The sequence below is a fragment of the Ranitomeya variabilis genome, chromosome 7, assembly GCF_051348905.1.
Source record: "Ranitomeya variabilis isolate aRanVar5 chromosome 7, aRanVar5.hap1, whole genome shotgun sequence".
Classification (NCBI taxonomy): Eukaryota; Metazoa; Chordata; class Amphibia; order Anura; family Dendrobatidae; genus Ranitomeya; species Ranitomeya variabilis.
This window is the reverse complement of record NC_135238.1, coordinates 234,433,624-234,452,173: the sequence shown is the minus strand read 5'-3', so window position 1 is coordinate 234,452,173 and position 18,550 is coordinate 234,433,624. Positions and strand designations below refer to the sequence as shown.

The 18,550-nt window shown below is 46.2% G+C and overlaps 1 protein-coding gene and 1 long non-coding RNA gene across 6 annotated transcripts in view; one reads left to right on the top strand and one right to left on the bottom strand.

Moving 5' to 3' along the window:
• Positions 1-18,550, bottom strand: part of TNS1 (tensin 1) — a 374,732-nt gene that overhangs the window by 338,808 nt on the left and 17,374 nt on the right. Inside the window, exon 1 of one of the 5 annotated variants that reach the window (XM_077273215.1) lies at positions 18,395-18,523. The exons of the other annotated variants lie outside the window; for them this stretch is intronic. Within the exon in view, the coding sequence (XP_077129330.1) occupies positions 18,395-18,478 (84 nt within the window). The 5' untranslated portion in view covers positions 18,479-18,523. Of the gene's footprint in view, positions 1-18,394; positions 18,524-18,550 lie in introns of those variants that run through there. 5 annotated transcript variants of the gene reach the window in all.
• LOC143784698 (uncharacterized) overlaps positions 1-18,550 on the top strand; it is a 45,700-nt gene that overhangs the window by 10,042 nt on the left and 17,108 nt on the right. Inside the window, exons 2-3 of the long non-coding RNA XR_013217872.1 lie at positions 12,920-12,974; positions 13,047-13,229. This is a non-coding gene — a long non-coding RNA (uncharacterized LOC143784698). The remainder of the gene's footprint in view (positions 1-12,919; positions 12,975-13,046; positions 13,230-18,550) is intronic.

Genomic DNA, 18,550 nt, shown 5'->3' with positions numbered 1-18,550 from the left:
GATTCTACAACCCACACAAGTGGCTCAGGTAGGCAGCTCATCCAGGATGGCACATCAATGCGAGCTGTGGCAAGAAGGTTTGCTGTGTCTGTCAGTGTAGTGTCCAGAGGCTGGAGGCGCTACCAGGAGACAGGCCAGTACACCAGGAGACGTGGAGAAGGCCGTAGGAGGGCAGCAACCCAGCAGCAGGACCGCTACCTCAGCCTTTGTGCAAGGAGAAACAGGAGGAGCACTGCCAGAGCCCTGCAAAATGACCTTCAGCAGGCCACAAATGGACAGCATGTGTCTGCACAAGCAGTTAGAAACCAACTCCATGAGGATGGTCTGAGTGCCCGATGTCCACAGATGGGGGCTGTGCTCACAGGCCAATACTGTGCAGGCTGTTGGCATTTGCCACAGAACACCAGGATTGGCAAATTCGCCCCTGGCATCCTGTGCTCTTTACAGATGAAAGCAGGTTGACACTATGCACATGTGACAGATGTGACAGAGTCTGGAGACACCGTGGAGAGCGATCTGCTGCCTGCAACATCCTTCAGCATGACCGGTTTGGCAGTGGGTCAGTAATGGTGTGGGGTGGCATTTCTTTGGAGAGCCGCACAGCCCTCCATGTGCTCGCCAGAGGTAGCCTGACTGCCATTAGGCACCGAGATGAGATCCTCAGACCCCTTGTGAGACCATATGCTGGTGCGGTTGGCCCTGGGTTCCTCCTAATGCAGGACAATGCCAGACCTCATGTGGCTGGAGTGTGTCAGCAGCTCCTGCAAGATGAAGGCATTGAAGCTATGGACTGGCCCGTCCGTTCCCCAGACCTGAATCCGATTGAACATATCTGGGACATCATGTCTAGCTCCATCCACCAACGTCACATTGCACCACAGAGTGTCCAGGAGTTGGTGGATGCTTTAGTCCATCCTCATCAGGAGCATGCCCAGGCATTGTAGGGAGGTCATACAGGCACGTGGAGGCCACACACACTACTGAGCATCATTTCCTTGTGTTGATGCATTTCCACTGAAGTTGGATCAGCCTGTAACTTCATTTTCCACTTTGATTTTGAGCATCATTCCAAATCCAGACCTCCGTGGGATATCAGTTGTGATTTACGTTGATCATTTTTAGGATTTATTGTTCTCAACACATTCCACTATGTAATGAATAAAGATTTACAACTGGAATATTTCATTCAGTGATATCTAGGGTCTGTGTATATATATATTATACACACATGTATGTATATAATATATATGTATGTATATAATATATATGTACCGTATATACTCGAGTATAAGCCGAGATTTTCAGCCCAAATTTTTGGGCTGAAAGTGCCCCTCTCGGCTTATACTCGAGTCATGATCGGTGGTGGGGTCGGCGGGTGAGGACTGTCATATACTCACCTAGTTCCGGCGTTCCTGGTGCTCCCCCTGCCCGTCCCACGGTCTCCGGGTGCCGCAGCCTCTTCCCCTGAGCGGTCACGTGGGACCGCTCATTAGAGAAATGAATAGGCTGCTCCACCTCCCATAGGGGCGGAGCCGCCTATTCATTTCTCTAATGACGGTGCTGGTGACCGCTGATAGAGGAAGAGGCTGCGGCACCGAAGACCAGCTGTCCGGGGGAAGGAGCGGGACGCCGGGAGCAGGTAAGTATGACATATTCACCTGTCCTCGTTCCACACGCCGGGCGCCGCTCCATCTTCCCGGCGTCTCTCCGCACTGACTGTGCAGGTCAGAGGGCGCGATGACGCATATAGTGTGCGCGCCGCCCTCTGCCTGATCAGTCAGTGCGGAGAGACGCCGGGACGGGACGGGACGTGAGGAGCTGCAAGCAAGAGAGGTGAGTATGTGTTTTGTTTTTTTTATTGCAGCAGCAGCAATGGCACAGATTTATGTGGAGTATCTATGGGGCAACGGTGCAGAGCACTATATGGCACAGCTATGGGGCAACGGTGCAGAGCATTATATATATGGCACAGCTATCTATGGGGCAACGGTGCAGAGCACTATATGGCACAGCTATGGGGCAACGGTGCAGAGCACTATATGGCACAGCTATGGGGCAACGGTGCAGAGCACTATATGGCACAGCTATGGGGCAACGGTGCAGAGCACTATATGGCACAGCTATGGGGCAACGGTGCAGAGCACTATATGGCACAGCTATGGGGCAACGGTGCAGAGCCTTATATATATGGCACAGCTATCTATGGGGCAACGGTGCAGAGCATTATATATATGGCACAGCTATCTATGGGGCAACGGTGCAGAGCATTATATATATGGCACAGCTATCTATGGGGCAACGGTGCAGAGCATTATATATATGGCACAGCTATCTATGGGGCAACGGTGCAGAGCATTATATATATGGCACAGCTATCTATGGGGCAACGGTGCAGAGCATTATATATATGGCACAGCTATCTATGGGGCAACGGTGCAGAGCATTGTATATATGGCACAGCTATGGGGCAACGGTGCAGAGCATTATATATATGGCACAGCTATCTATGGGGCAACGGTGCAGAGCATTGTATATATGGCACAGCTATGGGGCAACGGTGCAGAGCATTATATATATGGCACAGCTATCTATGGGGCAACGGTGCAGAGCATTGTATATATGGCACAGCTTTATGTGGAGCATCTATGGGGCCATAATGAACGGTGCAGAGCATTATATGTGGCACAGCTTTATGTGGAGCATCTATGGGGCCATAATGAACGGTATGGAGTATCTATTTTTAATTTTGAAATTCACCGGTACCTGCTGCATTTTCCACCCTAGGCTTATACTCGAGTCAATAAGTTTTCCCAGTTTTTTGTGGCAAAATTAGGGGGGTCGGCTTATACGGTATATATATATATATATATCCAACCCCTGGCAAAAATTATGGAATCTCCGGCCTTGGAGTATGTTCATTCAGTTGTTTAAATTTTGTAGAAAAAAAAAAAAGCAGATCACAGACATGGCACAAACCTAAAGTCATTTCAAATGGCAACTTTCTGGCTTTAAGAAACACTAAATGAAATCAAGAGCAAAAAATGTGGTAGTCAGTAATGGTTAGTTTTTCTAACCAAGCATAGGGAAAAAATTATGGAATCATTCAGTTCTGAGGAAACAATTATGGAATCATGAAAAACAAAGCAAAAAAAAAAAAACACTCCAACACATCACTAGTATTTTGTTGCACCACCTCTGGCTTTTCTAACAGCTTGCAGTCTCTGAGGCCTGGACTTAATGAGGGTCACACAGGACTCTTCATCAATCTGGCTCCAACTTTCCCTGATTGCTGCTGCCAGATCAGCTTTGCAGGTTGGAGCCTTGTCATGGACCATTTTCTTCAACTTCCACCAAAGATTTTCAATTGGATTGAGATCCGGACTATTTGCAGGCCATGACATTGACCTTATGTGTCTTTTTTCAAGGAATGTTTGCACAGTTTTTGCTCTATGGCAGGATGCATTATCATCTTGAAAAATGATTTCATCCCCAAACATCCTTTCAATTGATGGGATAAGAAATGTGTCCAAAATATCAACATAAACTTGTGCATTTATTGAAGATGTAATGACAGCCATCTCCCCAGTGCCTTTACCTGACATGCAGCCCCATATCATCAATGACTGTGGAAATCTGCATGTTCTCTTCAGGCAATCATCTTTATAAATCTCATTGGAACGGCTCCAAACCAAAGTTCCAGCATCATCACCTTGCCCAATGCAGATTCACGATTCATCACTGAATATGACTTTCATCCAGTCATCCACAGTCCACGATTGCTTTTCTTTAGCCCAGTGTAACCTTGTTTTTTTCTGTTTAGGTGTTAATGATGGCTTTCGTTTAGCTTTTCTGTATGTAAATCCCATTTCCTTTAGGCGGTTTCTTACAGTTCGGTCACAGACGTTGACTCCAGTTTCCTCCCATTCGCTCCTCATTTGTTTTGTCGTGCATTTCTTGTTTTGGAGACATATTGCTTTAAGTTTCCGGTCTTGACGCTTTGATGTCTTCCTTGGTCGACCAGTATGTTTGCCTTTAACAACCTTCCCATGTTGTTTGTGTTTGGTCCAGATTTTAGACACAGCTGACTGTGATCATCCAACATCTTTTGCAACGTTGTGTGATGATTTATCCTCTTTTAAGAGTTTGATAATCCTCTCCTTTGCTTCAATTGACATCTCTCATGTTGGAGCCATGGTTCATGTCAGTCCACTTGGTGCAACAGCTCTCCAAGGTGTGATCACTCCTTTTTAGATGCAGACTAACAAGCAGATCTAATTTGATGCAGGTGTTATTTTTGGGTATGAAAATTTCCAGGGTGATTCCACAATTTTTTCCTCAGAATTGAACGATTCCATAATTTTTTCCCTATGCTTGGTTAAAAAAAAGTAACCATTACTGACTACCACATTTTTTGATCTTGATTTATTTTAGTGTTTCTTAAAGCCAGAAAGTTGCCATTTGAAATGACTTTAGTTTTGTGCCATGTCTGTGATCGGCTTTTTTTCTACAAAATTAAACAACAGAATGGACATCCTCCAAGGCCGGAGATTCCATCATTTTTTCCAGGGGTTGTGTATATGTGTGTGTGTGTGTGTGTGTGTGTGTGTGTGTGTGTGTGTGTGTGTGTGTGTGTGTGTGTGTGTGTATACATACATACATACAGGCACACATATCTTTATAATTCATAGATAGATGGCAGAATAGCAGATAATTCATTTGTCGGCTTCTGTGAAGTAACTGCAGAAGCCAACAGGATAGGAGACATGGTTTACATATACCGTGTTTCCCCGAAAGTAGGACCCCCCCGAAAGTAAGACAGGGTGGGGGTTACGGGGGGGGTCCTTCAATGTAAGGCCTCCCCCGAATGTAAGGCAGGGTTGGGGGGCCGCTGTGAAATGTAAGGCCCATACCTTTGGGCCGCCGCTGTCCCCCATTGGGTCCCCAGGCTCCAGAGGTGTCCTCAGGTGCAGCTGGGCGGGTCCAGCGCTCATGGGGTTAACTCGCCGTGTTAACCCCGCAATCCGCCCAGCTCAACAGCTCATTGGCCGCCCCTGCTCCCCACGTCACCGAGCGCTGATTGGCCCAGCAGCTCGGGCTGTAATTGGCCGCCCCTGCTCCCCACGTCACCGAGCGCTGATTGGCCCAGCAGCTCGGGCTGTAATTGGCCGCCCCTGCTCCCCACGTCACCGAGCGCTGATTGGCCCAGCAGAAAAAAAAAAAAATTGAGACGCGGGCCCTTTAAATCGTTGGGCGGCGCCGACGCCGCCGCGACCAGGGCCGCCATACCAGCGCTGGCATTGGGCCCCCCTTTAATACTCACCTCCCCTGGTTCCTGTGGCAGCTGCAGCGTCTTCGGCGCCCTCTGACTCTGCGACGTCTCAGGGCAGAGGGTGCGATGACGTCATCACTGCGCGCTCAGCCTCTCTGTCCTGAGCGTTGCAGAGCCGGAGAGACGCTGAGTGCACGGGACCTGCGCTGGGAACGGGAGAGGTGAGGATTTTACTTTTTTTTTTTTTTTCCTTTATGTCTGACTCAGACAGACTTGGGGCAACATGCTGGAGACAGACTGGGGGCAGATTGCTGGAGACAGACTGGGGGCAGATTGCTGGAGACAGACTGGGGGCAGATTGCTGGAGACAGACTGGGGGCAGATTGCTGGAGACAGACTGGGGGCAGATTGCTGGAGACAGACTGGGGGCAGATTGCTGGAGACAGACTGGGGGCAGATTGCTGGAGACAGACTGGGGGCAGATTGCTGGAGACAGACTGGGGGCAGATTGCTGGAGACAGACTGGGGGCAGATTGCTGGAGACAGACTGGGGGCAGATTGCTGGAGACACTGGGGGCAATGCTGGACACTGGGGCAGATTGCTGGACACACTGGGGGCAATGCTGGACACTGGGGCAGATTGCTGGACACACTGGGGGCAATGCTGGACACTGCAATGCTGGACACATTGTCATTTTTTTTCGGCTAATGTAAGACCTCCCCCGAAAGTAAGACAGGGTGGGACTTTTTGGGGTAAAATTAATGTAAGACAGGGTCTTACTTTCGGGGAAACACGGTAGTAAACCATTGCAGAATAGTTAGATTTATAGATGTCAGTGACTAATACTTTTTTCACGCACCCATTGACTTGCATTGGCGAGTCTTATCGGAGATACGCAGCTAATCGCAGCGTGCTGCGATTTTTTTCTCAATCCGATTTCGGTTGAGAAAAAAAAAAAAAATCGCAAATGAGATGTCACCCATTGAATAACATTGGTCCGAGTGCAATCGGATTGCAATCGTCCATTTTTCTCACAAGTGAGTATGAGCCCTAATGGGAATACACATCCCAGAGCCGCCATTAAGCAATGTAAAACAACAAGCCAAAGCTCCACTGCATCTATGAAGGGAGAAAGCAGAGTGAATGTGAGTAAAGTTATGGAAGATTCACCAGATCCAGTGACAACAAGGAAACCTGAGGTAAAAGTGTCAGTAAATAAAGAAATGCAGCAAAGCCCAAGGTCCAGTCATTCCCCAACGGAAATTTTCTGTCAGGAAACAGCCCCAGCCTGGTGCAGAGAAGGTGAAGCAGACGCCATTACTGACCTCAGGTGTGCAGCTCACTCCTCCACAAAGGCAGAGCCGGACATCTCTGGAGAGGCGGACATGGCAGGAAAACCTGCAGCAGCGAGACATGGTGACCGGTATGGCGCGATCAGGACGCACAAGGTCGCAGGTGAATGGCAGCAGTAAAAGTGCTGTGGAGCCCGGAGCCAGCGGTGACACCATAAAGTCATCTGTGGTAAAACCAAAGGAAAATTCTGCATTCAAACACCCAGAGCCATTGTCCAAGCCAAAACCTGAGAGGAGACGGCGCGTGCACCAGAGCTGCAGCTGGCGGAGGAGATACCGACCCTGGTGAAGAAGATGGGGGAGCTACAGCAGCACAAACAAATGCTGCAAATGGAGGCTGAGGTGATCTATAACCTAAAGGCTGCTCATCCTGACAGGAAAGCCGTGTGTGACCAGAGACTTAACTCACAGGGTGTGGAGTTGGCCAATGTGGTCAGGGACATAGACTGTACACTGGGGAGGATGGGGCCCCTGGCAGAGACCTACAGGGACATAGACTGTATCCTGGGGAGGATGGGGCCCCTGGCAGAGACCAACAGGGACATAGACTGTATCCTGGGGAGGATGGGGCCCCTGGCAGAGACCTACAGGGACATAGACTGTATCCTGGGGAGGACGGGGCCCCTGGTAGAGACCTACAGGGACATAGACTGTATCCTGGGGAGGATGGGGCCCCTGGCAGAGACCTACAGGGACATAGACTGTATCCTGGGGAGGATGGGGCCCCTGGCAGAGACCTACAGGGACATAGACTGTATCCTGGGGAGGATGGGGCCCCTGGCAGAGACCTACAGGGACATAGACTGTATCCTGGGGAGGACGGGGCCCCTGGTAGAGACCTACAGGGACATAGACTGTATCCTGGGGAGGATGGGGCCCCTGGCAGAGACCTACAGGGACATAGACTGTATCCTGGGGAGGATGGGGCCCCTGGCAGAGACCTACAGGGACATAGACTGTATCCTGGGGAGGACGGGGCCCCTGGTAGAGACCTACAAAGACAGACTGTATCCTGGGGAGAATTGGGCCCCTGGTAGAGACCTACAGGGACATAGACTGTATCCTGGGGAGGATGGGGCCCCTGGGAGAGACCTACAAAGACAGACTGTATCCTGGGGAGGATGGGGCCCCTGGTAGAGACCTACAAAGACAGACTGTATCCTGGGGAGAATGGGGCCCCTGGGAGAGACCTACAAAGACAGACTGTATCCTGGGGAGGACGGGGCCCCTGGTAGAGACCTACAGGCAGTGGCGCGGTGGCCCCGGTGCGAACTTTCAAATGCCCCCCCCCCCAAAAAAAAAAACCTCCCCCATTTGAGCCTTAACTCTATTGAAACTGTATGACCAAGCCAAGGTACATTCCTGAATCTCCATAATGTTAAAATAGATACCAATAAAAGTAAAATTAATTGAGACATCAGTAGGTTAAGTGTTTTTGAATATCCATATTGAATCAGGAGCCCCATATAATGCTCCATATAGTTCATGATGGGCCCATAAGATGCTCCATATTAAAATATGCCCCATATAATCCTGCATAAAGGTTAATAATGGCCCCATAAGATGCTCCATAGACACATTTGCCCAATATAATGCTGCAGAAACGTTGATTATGGCCCCCATATGCTCCATACGGACACTTGCCCCATATAGTGCTGCACAAATGTTATGGCCCCATAGATGCTCCATACAGACACTTGCCCCATTATAGTGCTGCACAAATGTTATGGCCCCATAGATGCTCCATACAGACACTTGCCCCATTATAGTGCTGCACAAATGTTATGGCCCCATAGATGCTCCATACAGACACTTGCCCCATTATAGTGCTGCACAAATGTTATGGCCCCATAGATGCTCCATACAGACACTTGCCCCATTATAGTGCTGCACAAATGTTATGGCCCCATAGATGCTCCATACAGACACTTGCCCCATTATAGTGCTGCACAAATGTTATGGCCCCCATATAATGCTGCACAAACATTATGGCCCCCATATAATGCTGCCCAAACGTTATGGCCCCCATATAATGCTGCACAAACGTTATGGCCCCCATATAGTGCTGCACAAACATTATGGCCCCCATATAGTGCTGCACAAACATTATGGCCCCCATATAGTGCTGCACAAACATTATGGCCCCCATATAGTGCTGCACAAACATTATGGCCCCCATATAGTGCTGCACAAACATTATGGCCCCCATATAGTGCTGCACAAACATTATGGCCCCCATATAGTGCTGCACAAACATTATGGCCCCCATATAATGCTGCACAAACATTATGGCCCCATAGATGCTCCATACAGACACTTGCCCCATTATAGTGCTGCACAAATGTTATGGCCCCCATATAATGCTGCACAAACGTTATGGCCCCCATATAGTGCTGCACAAACATTATGGCCCCCATATAGTGCTGCACAAACGTTATGGCCCCCATATAGTGCTGCACAAACATTATGGCCCCCATATAGTGCTGCACAAACGTTATGGCCCCCATATAGTGCTGCACAAACATTATGGCCCCCATATAGTGCTGCACAAACATTATGGCCCCCATATAGTGCTGCACAAACATTATGGCCCCCATATAGTGCTGCACAAATATTATGGCCCCATACAGACGCCCCATTTGCTGTTGCTGCGATAAAAAGAAAAACCACATACTCACCTCTCCGTCGCTCAGGCCCCCGGCACTTTCAATATTCACCGCTCCTCGTTCCAGCTGCCACTGGCCGCTCCATCTTCCGCCTCCTCCGCACTGACGCTCAGGCAGAGGCGTGCACTAACTACGTCACCGCGCCCTCTGACCTCAGCGTCACAGCAGAAGACAGAGCGGCGGCTGAAATGAGGAGAGGTGAATATCGCGCAGTCCTGCGCTCCCCTCCCCGTTATACTCACCTGCTCCTGGCGCGGTGCAGTCCCTGCTTCCCCGACACTGCTGCTTCTTCCTGTACTGAGCGGTCACCGTTACCGCTCATTACAGTAATGAATATGCGGCTCCACCCCTATGGGAGGTGGAGCCGCATATTCAGTACTGTAATGAGCGGTACCATGTGACCGCTCAGTACAGGAAGAAACCGGGGCGCCGGGCAGCCAGGGACCTGCAGGGACCGTTCCAGGAGTAGGTGAGTATAATTAGACAGCCCCCCGCTCCCTGGCCCTGCCAACCCCCTCCTTGGACCGCCGCATCATCAGGCGGCCCGCTGTCAGCTGCACCCCCGGATACGCCACTGCTCTGACCTGCCGGGCCCCTGACCCGCCGGGCCCGGTCGCAATGGCGACCGCTGTGACCACGGTAGTTACGCCCCTGCCTACAGAGACATAGACTGTATCCTGGGGAGGACGGGGCCCCTGGTAGAGACCTACAGGGACATAGACTGTATCCTGGGGAGGACGGGGCCCCTGGCAGAGACCTACAGGGACATAGACTGCATCCTGGAGAGGATGGGGCCCCAGGCAGAGACCATGATTAAGACCTATGTCGAAAAGCGTTGGCTAACGCTGTGCCGAACGCTGTGTTGTGCATGGTGTTGTAGTAGCTAGTTTCAATATTTTTTGTGGTGTACCATATGGGATAACATTTTAATTATGATTAAGATCCCTGTTTTTCCGCTGGAATTAATCTGTTTCTTGCATATTGGACTGGTTGCTCAACCCTTTTTCTGTGCGAGAAGGAATGAAGAGAAATCCAGACAGCAGGTGAGCGGACTACTTTTTACTTTTAAGTACTATATACTGCTCCTATATACAAGAACATAACTACTATAATACTGCTCCTGTGTACAAGAATATAACTACTATAATACTGCTCCTATGTACAAGAATATAACTACTATAATACTGCTCCTATGTACAAGTATATAACTACTATAATACTGCTCCTATATACAAGAATATAACTACTATAATACTGCCCCTATGTACAAGAATATAACTACTATAATACTGCTCCTATGTACAAGAATATAACTACTATAATACTGCTCCTATATACAAGAATATAACTACTATAATACTGCCCCTATATACAAGAACATAACTACTATAATACTGCTCCTGTGTACAAGAATATAACTACTATAATACTGCTCCTATGTACAAGAATATAACTACTATAATACTACTCCTATGTACAAGTATATAACTACTATAATACTGCTCCTGTGTACAAGAATATAACTACTATAATACTGCTCCTATATACAAGAATATAACTACTATAATGCTGCCCCTATGTACAAGAATATAACTACTATAATACCGCCCCTATGTACAAGAATATAACTACTATAATACTGCCTCTGTATTCAAGAATATAACTACTATAATACTGCTCCTACATACAAGAATATAACTACTACTAGATTGTGGCCTGATTCTAACGCATCGGGTATTCTAGAATATGCATGTCCCCGTAGTATATGGACAATGATGATTCCAGAATTCGCGGCAGACTGTGACCATCGCTGATTGGTCGAGGCAACCTTTATGACATCATCGTCGCCATGGCAACCATTATGACATCTACGTCGATACTGTGCCCGTCGCTGATTGGTCGAGGCCCAGGCGGCCTCGACCAATCAGAGATGCGGGATTTCCAGGACAGACAGAAAAACCCTTAGACAATTATATATATAGACTATACTACCCCTATGTACAAGAGTATAACTACTATAATACTGCTCCTACATACAAGAATATAACTACTATAATGCTGCCCCTATGTACAAGAATATAACTACTATAATACTGCCCCTATGTACAAGAATATAACTACTATAATACTGCCCCTATGTACAAGAATATAACTACTATAATACTGCTCCTATGTACAAGAATATAACTACTATAATACTGCTCCTATGTACAAGAATATAACTACTATAATACTGCCCCTATGTACAAGAATATAACTACTATAATACTGCTCCTATGTACAAGAATATAACTACTATAATACTGCCCCTATGTACAAGAATATAACTACTATAATACTGCCCCTATGTACAAGAATATAACTACTATAATACTGCTCCTATGTACAAGAATATAACTACTATAATACTGCTCCTGTGTACAAGAATATAACTACTATAATACTGCTCCTATATACAAGAATATAACTACTATAATACTGCTCCTATGTACAAGAATATAACTACTATAATACTGCTCCTGTGTACAAGAATATAACTACTATAGTACTGCTCCTATATACAAGAATATAACTACTATAATGCTGCCCCTTTGTACAATATAACTACTATAATACTGCTCCTATGTACAAGAATATAACTACTATAATACTGCTCCTGTGTACAAGAATATAACTACTATAATACTGCTCCTATGTACAAGAATATAACTACTATAATACTGCTCCTATGTACAAGAATATAACTACTATAATACTGCCCCTGTGTACAAGAATACATCTGCTATAATACTGCTCCTATATACAAGAATATAACTACTATAATACTGCTCCTATGTACAAGAATATAACTACTATAATACTGCTCCTATGTACAAGAATATAACTACTATAATACTGCCCCTGTGTACAAGAATATAACTACTATAATACTGCTCCTATGTACAAGAATATAACTACTATAATACTGCCCCTGTGTACAAGAATACATCTGCTATAATACTCCTACCTCACTGTTACTTTTCCATTATGTTGATATTTTTGTTGATCACATATTTCAGAACATTCACTGTCAGACATGTATATGAGACCACCAACAAAAAATCATGGATAAAACACAATCTGTGAATTTTTGGGATCAGGTTTATTCTCGGACACAATGTGATGAGCACTTAATGGACGTCTCCGTCTGTCACCTACACAGAGCGGCTGTTCCCGAGCAGAGATGTGAAGGCTAGTGGGTGTCTGTCTGTCATCGCCCTCTCATAATCCCGTCCTGCGTTTCATCATCACTTTCCTTGCTGTCTATTACATTATTAAGACAGATCGTCTTCCTCAGAGGCACTGAAAAAAAAAAGTAACACAAGAGATGGATCCTCTCATAATGTGAATGGGGAGGAGACGGATGCACGAGGTTATTGCCTCTGTAACGCCAAGTGCTCAAGGACTATGATAGGGGACTATTATAGCTCCTAAAAAGTTAATATGCACAAATATGCCTTTAAGAGATGTTTCCAGTTTACCAGTGAAGAACTAGAAATCCTGCAACATTTTAACATACTATTATATTCCTTACCAATTTTAATATATCTGCTTTCTGTCAATGAATGAGAACATTCTTGTATTTGTCTAGAAGATGAAAACCTCTACAAACATGGCCGACTGTATCCTCTGTAAGAAAGCAGGAGGTGAGGTCCTGGATAGCAGGTCTGTTACTGAGATGGTTTTATTATTGACTGGATTTTTCTTCTGGGATGTAGGAGCGACCAAAAGAGCCTGTGTTGGAAAGATCACTCCCATACTCCAGTCCGGGTCTTTCTGGCCTGATAAAATGCACCTAGTCTAGCCCAGGTAATAGGAGTGTGCTGAAGCTGGAGAAAACCCGAGCTGGTGGATGGTCTCCACTGCACCGCAGCCAAAGAAGATCCTGTAATACCAAGCTGGTGAGAACATGTGATTTTTCGTGCCTTACTTTGGACTGTTTTGTTATTAATGTGTGCTGAAGAAAGGATCGTTTTCATTTTGAAGCTGAAAAGTTTATGAAGGACAACAAACCTCATAGCTAAAACCTTACAATTAGTACTTGAATGCGATCATAAAGTGCCAAAGAGCACAGGTGATTATAGTTTAAGACTGAATATCCTGGTAAAGGCAGCAACAGTATTGCTAACACGGTATGAAAGCACGGAGGAGTTTGATGACCCCACTATACTAACTGACCCACTTCTGTATGTTCTAGTCCATAGTAAGAGAGTTGGGGTGAGGTGTATCCATGGAGCCACCAAGAATTATCCCATGGCCTGGGACATCATGTGCACAGACTGTGGTTCTATGTCCCACCAAGTAGATGTTCCATTGTTCTTTGACTTGTGGGCTAAAGCTTGTAGTGCCCAGTAGTCCGGTATGCCGCCAGGAGTTGGCTATGGTAATAGGGCACAGGATGTAACCAGTGAATTTCTGTTCATTGTACTGGCTGGAGAGGAGGATGAGGAAGCCTCCACTGAAGCCAGTATCTCTGACCTGGCGGAGTCCCAAGACAACTTTGGAACTGCCCAGCTTAGAGACATAACAGTAAGGGTATGTGCACATGTTCCGGATTATTCGCGGATTTTTCGCGTTTCTTCGGCGGCTTTCCACGGCAAAAACGCCTAAAAAACCGCATACATTAAGCATCCCATCACTTTTAATGGTTTCCGCAACTTTTGTGCACATGTTGCGTTTTTTTCCGCAAAAAAAACGCATGCGGAAAAATACGCAGCATGTTCATAAATTTTGCGGATTTTAAGCAGATTTCCCACTATATTCTTGAATTGGGAACCTCCGGAAAAAAACGCGAATAATCCGCACAAAAAAACGCGATAAAAAAGCAACAAAAATGAGTGCAGAATTCCTGCGGAAAACCTCCAGATTTTCTCAGGAAATTTCTTCATACTTTCCAGACGTGTGCACATACCCTAAAAGGTCCCAAGGATAATGTAAATGGGTTCCCCAGAAGATGTGAGTTGATAATTGTTTCCAGTATTTTGCCAAGAATAATTATCTGTTGTGTAGAGAAACCAAAGTGAGAGGTCAGGTAAGAGAGCGCCTCCTCATGACCCAAGAGGCACAATCCAGGGGGCATAATCGGTCGGCTGGAATAAGACAATTTAGGCCTGGGATTGGGATTGCGTACTTGTGTTAGTGCCCACAAGGGAGAACAAGTTCCTTACCAGGTGCCAGGGACCCAATATGGTGTTAGAAAGGGAGAGAGTGATCAATTATAAGATACACCAACCAGAAAAAAGGAAGCCATTTTCCGATATATCATAACAACCTACCAAAACCTGGAAAGAGAAGAAGGACCCGCTCAAAACTCCTTGCTTGTTGGCCCAGTCACAAGCAAACATTGCAGGTGTCAAAAGTAGCAGAAACTTTGTCGCCTTCCCAAAATCAATATGGCTGGAAATTGTTACACCGAAATAGGGACCTGTCATCGTAGTTTCCAGGTCTCACTCGTGACATCAAGCATGAGATACGCACCGAGCCTTCTCGCTGAGGTCGACTTAAAGCCCTATCGGATTCCTGAAGCCCGCGAGGAGGTAATGTCAAAGGTGGCGATACAGAGCTGGCCTCACTAAAAAAACGGGTCAGAGCATTCCTGGGAATTGTAGGCTACTTTATGAAGTTTGTCCCTAATTTTGCCGGAATAGCAGCGCTTCTAGCCGGTCTAACAGATACTAAATCAGTGATGGTGAAGTGGTCCTTAGGTGCTTAAACTGGCCATCTGTAGTCAGCCAGTGTTGGTAAAACCGGATTTCTCCAAAGTGTTCATAGTCCAGACATACGCCTCGGATGGCGAGATAGTAGCTGTCGTGTCCAAGGAGATAAACGGTAAAGAATATGGGCTGCTTGGCTAGAAAGAATTCCCCATGTGAAAAAAGTTACTGAAGAGCCCAGACCTGGTAAGCTACATGGAAATACGGATGCTCCGTCAAGGGTGCACTCTTTCTTGGCAGATGGTGCCAAGCCCCTGCTTGGGCTTGCGAGGGGGGTATGTAAGGAAACAGAAAATAAGGTCCTGGATTTGGAAGTTCTGTGTTGGATGTTTTTTTTTCTTTTACTTTATTTTGGCTCCGGGATTTAGGAACGATCAATGATTAAAAGTCTGAGCAGGAAAGAAAGGTGGTTCCCATTCTCCCGATTGGGTCTTAATTGCCTAATAAAATGCATCTGGTCTCGCTTAGGTAGTAGTGTAGGGAGACTGGAGAAAGACAGAGCTGGTGGATAGTCTCTACTAAAGACCAATAGGTTCTACTAATAGCAAGTTGGTGAGACAGTGTGATTTACTTTGCCTTACCCTGAGAAAGGACGGTTTTGTTTCTCATTTGTGCTGAAGAAAGGACTGTTTTCATTGTGGAGCTGTAAAGTCTATGAAATACAATTAATTTTATTCTGTGTGAATATAAAAACCTTGTGCCTGTGCTTATACAAGTGGCTACCAAAGAGCAGAAACACTCAAACCTCATGGTTTACCTCCATACAGTGCAGCTATACCTTACAGTTCCACACAGTATGGCTCCCAAATTGTAGTGCCATATGTTTTAAGTGATACTTCCATACGACAGCCTATGCTACCCAGTACCTTGCCATACACTGCAAAAATACTCTACTGCACATTGCGATAAAGCGATGGCAAGCAAATAGCGCCATATTGTGCTTATAAACCCGCTCCACACAAAGTGATCCAAGACCAGTTCTGTGCAATGGATAAGTAATGTTGGTCACAAGCCTCGTGTGCCAGACCATCTGTAGCACACTCTTCACCAGTGATGTACAGGTTGCCCATCCTACAGGCTGGCCCTATGTAGAGACCTAATACAATGTATTCAGTATTGGCAATCTATTTGAATTAAATGGATCACTATTTACAATGTATCAGTGCCGGTAAAAAAAAAATCATTCTGTAGTCCAGCCTATTTTTCTCACAGAGACCTTACGTATTAGTCTGTATTACATTTTATTTTACATACTTTTCTTTATTATTGTACTGTAATCTGTAGGCCGTGCTCCTCTCTATTGATACTTAGCACCAGATTCCCTGCACAGAGATGTCAAATTTTACATCTGCAGTGCTGGCAGCTACCTCTAGGGGGCACTCACTGAATATTGCTTATACCCGTAGCTCAATAAAACTTTATGCATAGAGGTCCCTCTAGTGGTGACTGCAGGCAACCAAAATATTAGATTGCCAATTTATGCGAGTGCAGGGGATTTGGAGTTATGTAATCAGAAAAAAAAAGTTGTTGTAACTGATATAAAAGATATAATAAGATATTAATCATCAAAAATATTTTCAATCTAAACACAGTATAATGAAAATAGAAATCACTTTTTAAAAGTTGTCCATGACCTGTTTGCCTGGATATTTTCCTTTCTTTGCAGTAGTTCACATCGGGTTTTACAGGTAACCCAATGCAATCTTCTGACATTAGCACATTAGGCCTTAAATGTCGGGCTCAGTCATTGGTACTAAGGCGGGCTCAGTCAGAGGTACTAAGGCGGGCTCAGTCAGAGGTACTAAGGCGGGCTCAGTCATTGGTACTAAGGCGGGCTCAGTCAGAGGTACTAAGGCGGGCTCAGTCAGAGGTACTAAGGCAGGCTCAGTCAGAGGTACTAAGGCGGGCTCAGTCAGAGGTACTAAGGCGGGCTCAGTCAGTGGTACTAAGGCGGGCTCAGTCAGAGGCACCAAGGGGGCTCAGTCAGAGGTACTAAGGTGGGCTCAGTCAGAGGCACTAAGGCAGGCTCAGTCAGAGGTACTAAGGCAGGCTCAGTCAGAGGTACTAAGGGGGCTCAGTCAGAGGTACTAAGGCGAGCTCAGTCAGAGGCATTAAGGCAGGCTCAGTCAGAGGTACTAAGGCAGGCTCAGTCAGTGGTACTAAGGCGGGCTCAGTCAGAGGTACTAAGGCGAGCTCAGTCAGAGGTACTAAGGCAGGCTCAGTCAGAGGTACTAAGGGGGCTCAGTCAGTTACTAAGGCGGGCTCAGTCAGAGGTACTAAGGCCGGCTCAGTCAGAGGTACTAAGGCGGGCTCAGTCAGAGGTACTAAGGCGGGCTCAGTCAGAGGTACTAAGGAAGGCTCAGTCAGAGGTACTAAGGCAGGCTCAGTCAGAGGTACTAAGGCAGGCTCAGTCAGAGGTACTAAGGCAGGCTCAGTCAGAGGTACTAAGGCGGGCTCAGTCAGAGGTACTAAGGCAGGCTCAGGTACAGTGTTTGTGTATTTAGAAGCATTGTCCAAAGTGGTCTTGAGTTGGTCAAGATTTTCTTACAGCTTCACTTGACTCAGCTGCGCCTAGGTGTCTATCATCACTTCTACTACTGACTTCTATGTTACAAAATTACAGATTTATTATACAATTACATTATTATTTCTGAGTTTAGTCCATCTTTATAGGTGTTGTTGGTACTTATCTCTCAGCAAGTGAGTTATTACTCCTCACAACTGTTCCCATCAATTTTCACACCAAGCATCTGAAAATCAAGGTAACAGACCTCTTCAAAAAAATCGTCAGTTTGCCTATGCTTCACTGCTATCCTGCTGGAAGGTTCTAGACTGCATTTACTTTTCTTTTTTTCCTGTGATTAACTATTGTCCTGCTGAAAAATACCAGACTGCATTTACTTCTGCCATTTGTGTGATTAACCATTACTCTGCTGAAAGATATCAGACAGAATTTACGTCACTGTTATTTCTGCGATTAACCAGTGCTCTGCTGGAAAACAAGAAATCACATTCCTGACATTAACTGCATCCCTGCTGGAAGAAATTAAATTCCCATACAGTTACTGTCCCCTTATCATCACACCTGGCTCTGCTTCTTCTGTTTGGCTGCCATCCTGAGTAAAGTACTGTCCAGGTAATTGCTGACCAAGGTGTCAACCATCAATACCTGCTCTTCCTCCTGCACCTTTGCCTCTAGCAGTGCTGCTCACTCAGACCTTTGGCTTAGAGAAAGCAACTCACCAGAGGAGATCATACCAAGCTGCAATTTAACAAGTGAATTCTACCCTGTGATTGGTGTATATGGCGCCCATTACCATACAATAATTGATGTGGCTTCAGGCCCCACTTACTGGCATGGTGCGCGGTTTCTCCACCTTCCGTAGTGACTTCTTTCCATTCTTTACCTGCTCAGCTTCTGATGAGGTGCTGTCCATTTGGCTTGTGCTTTATGTGACTACGCCCAAGGCCATGTACACAGATGTTCAGCTAATCTCTGTGTCTGCGAC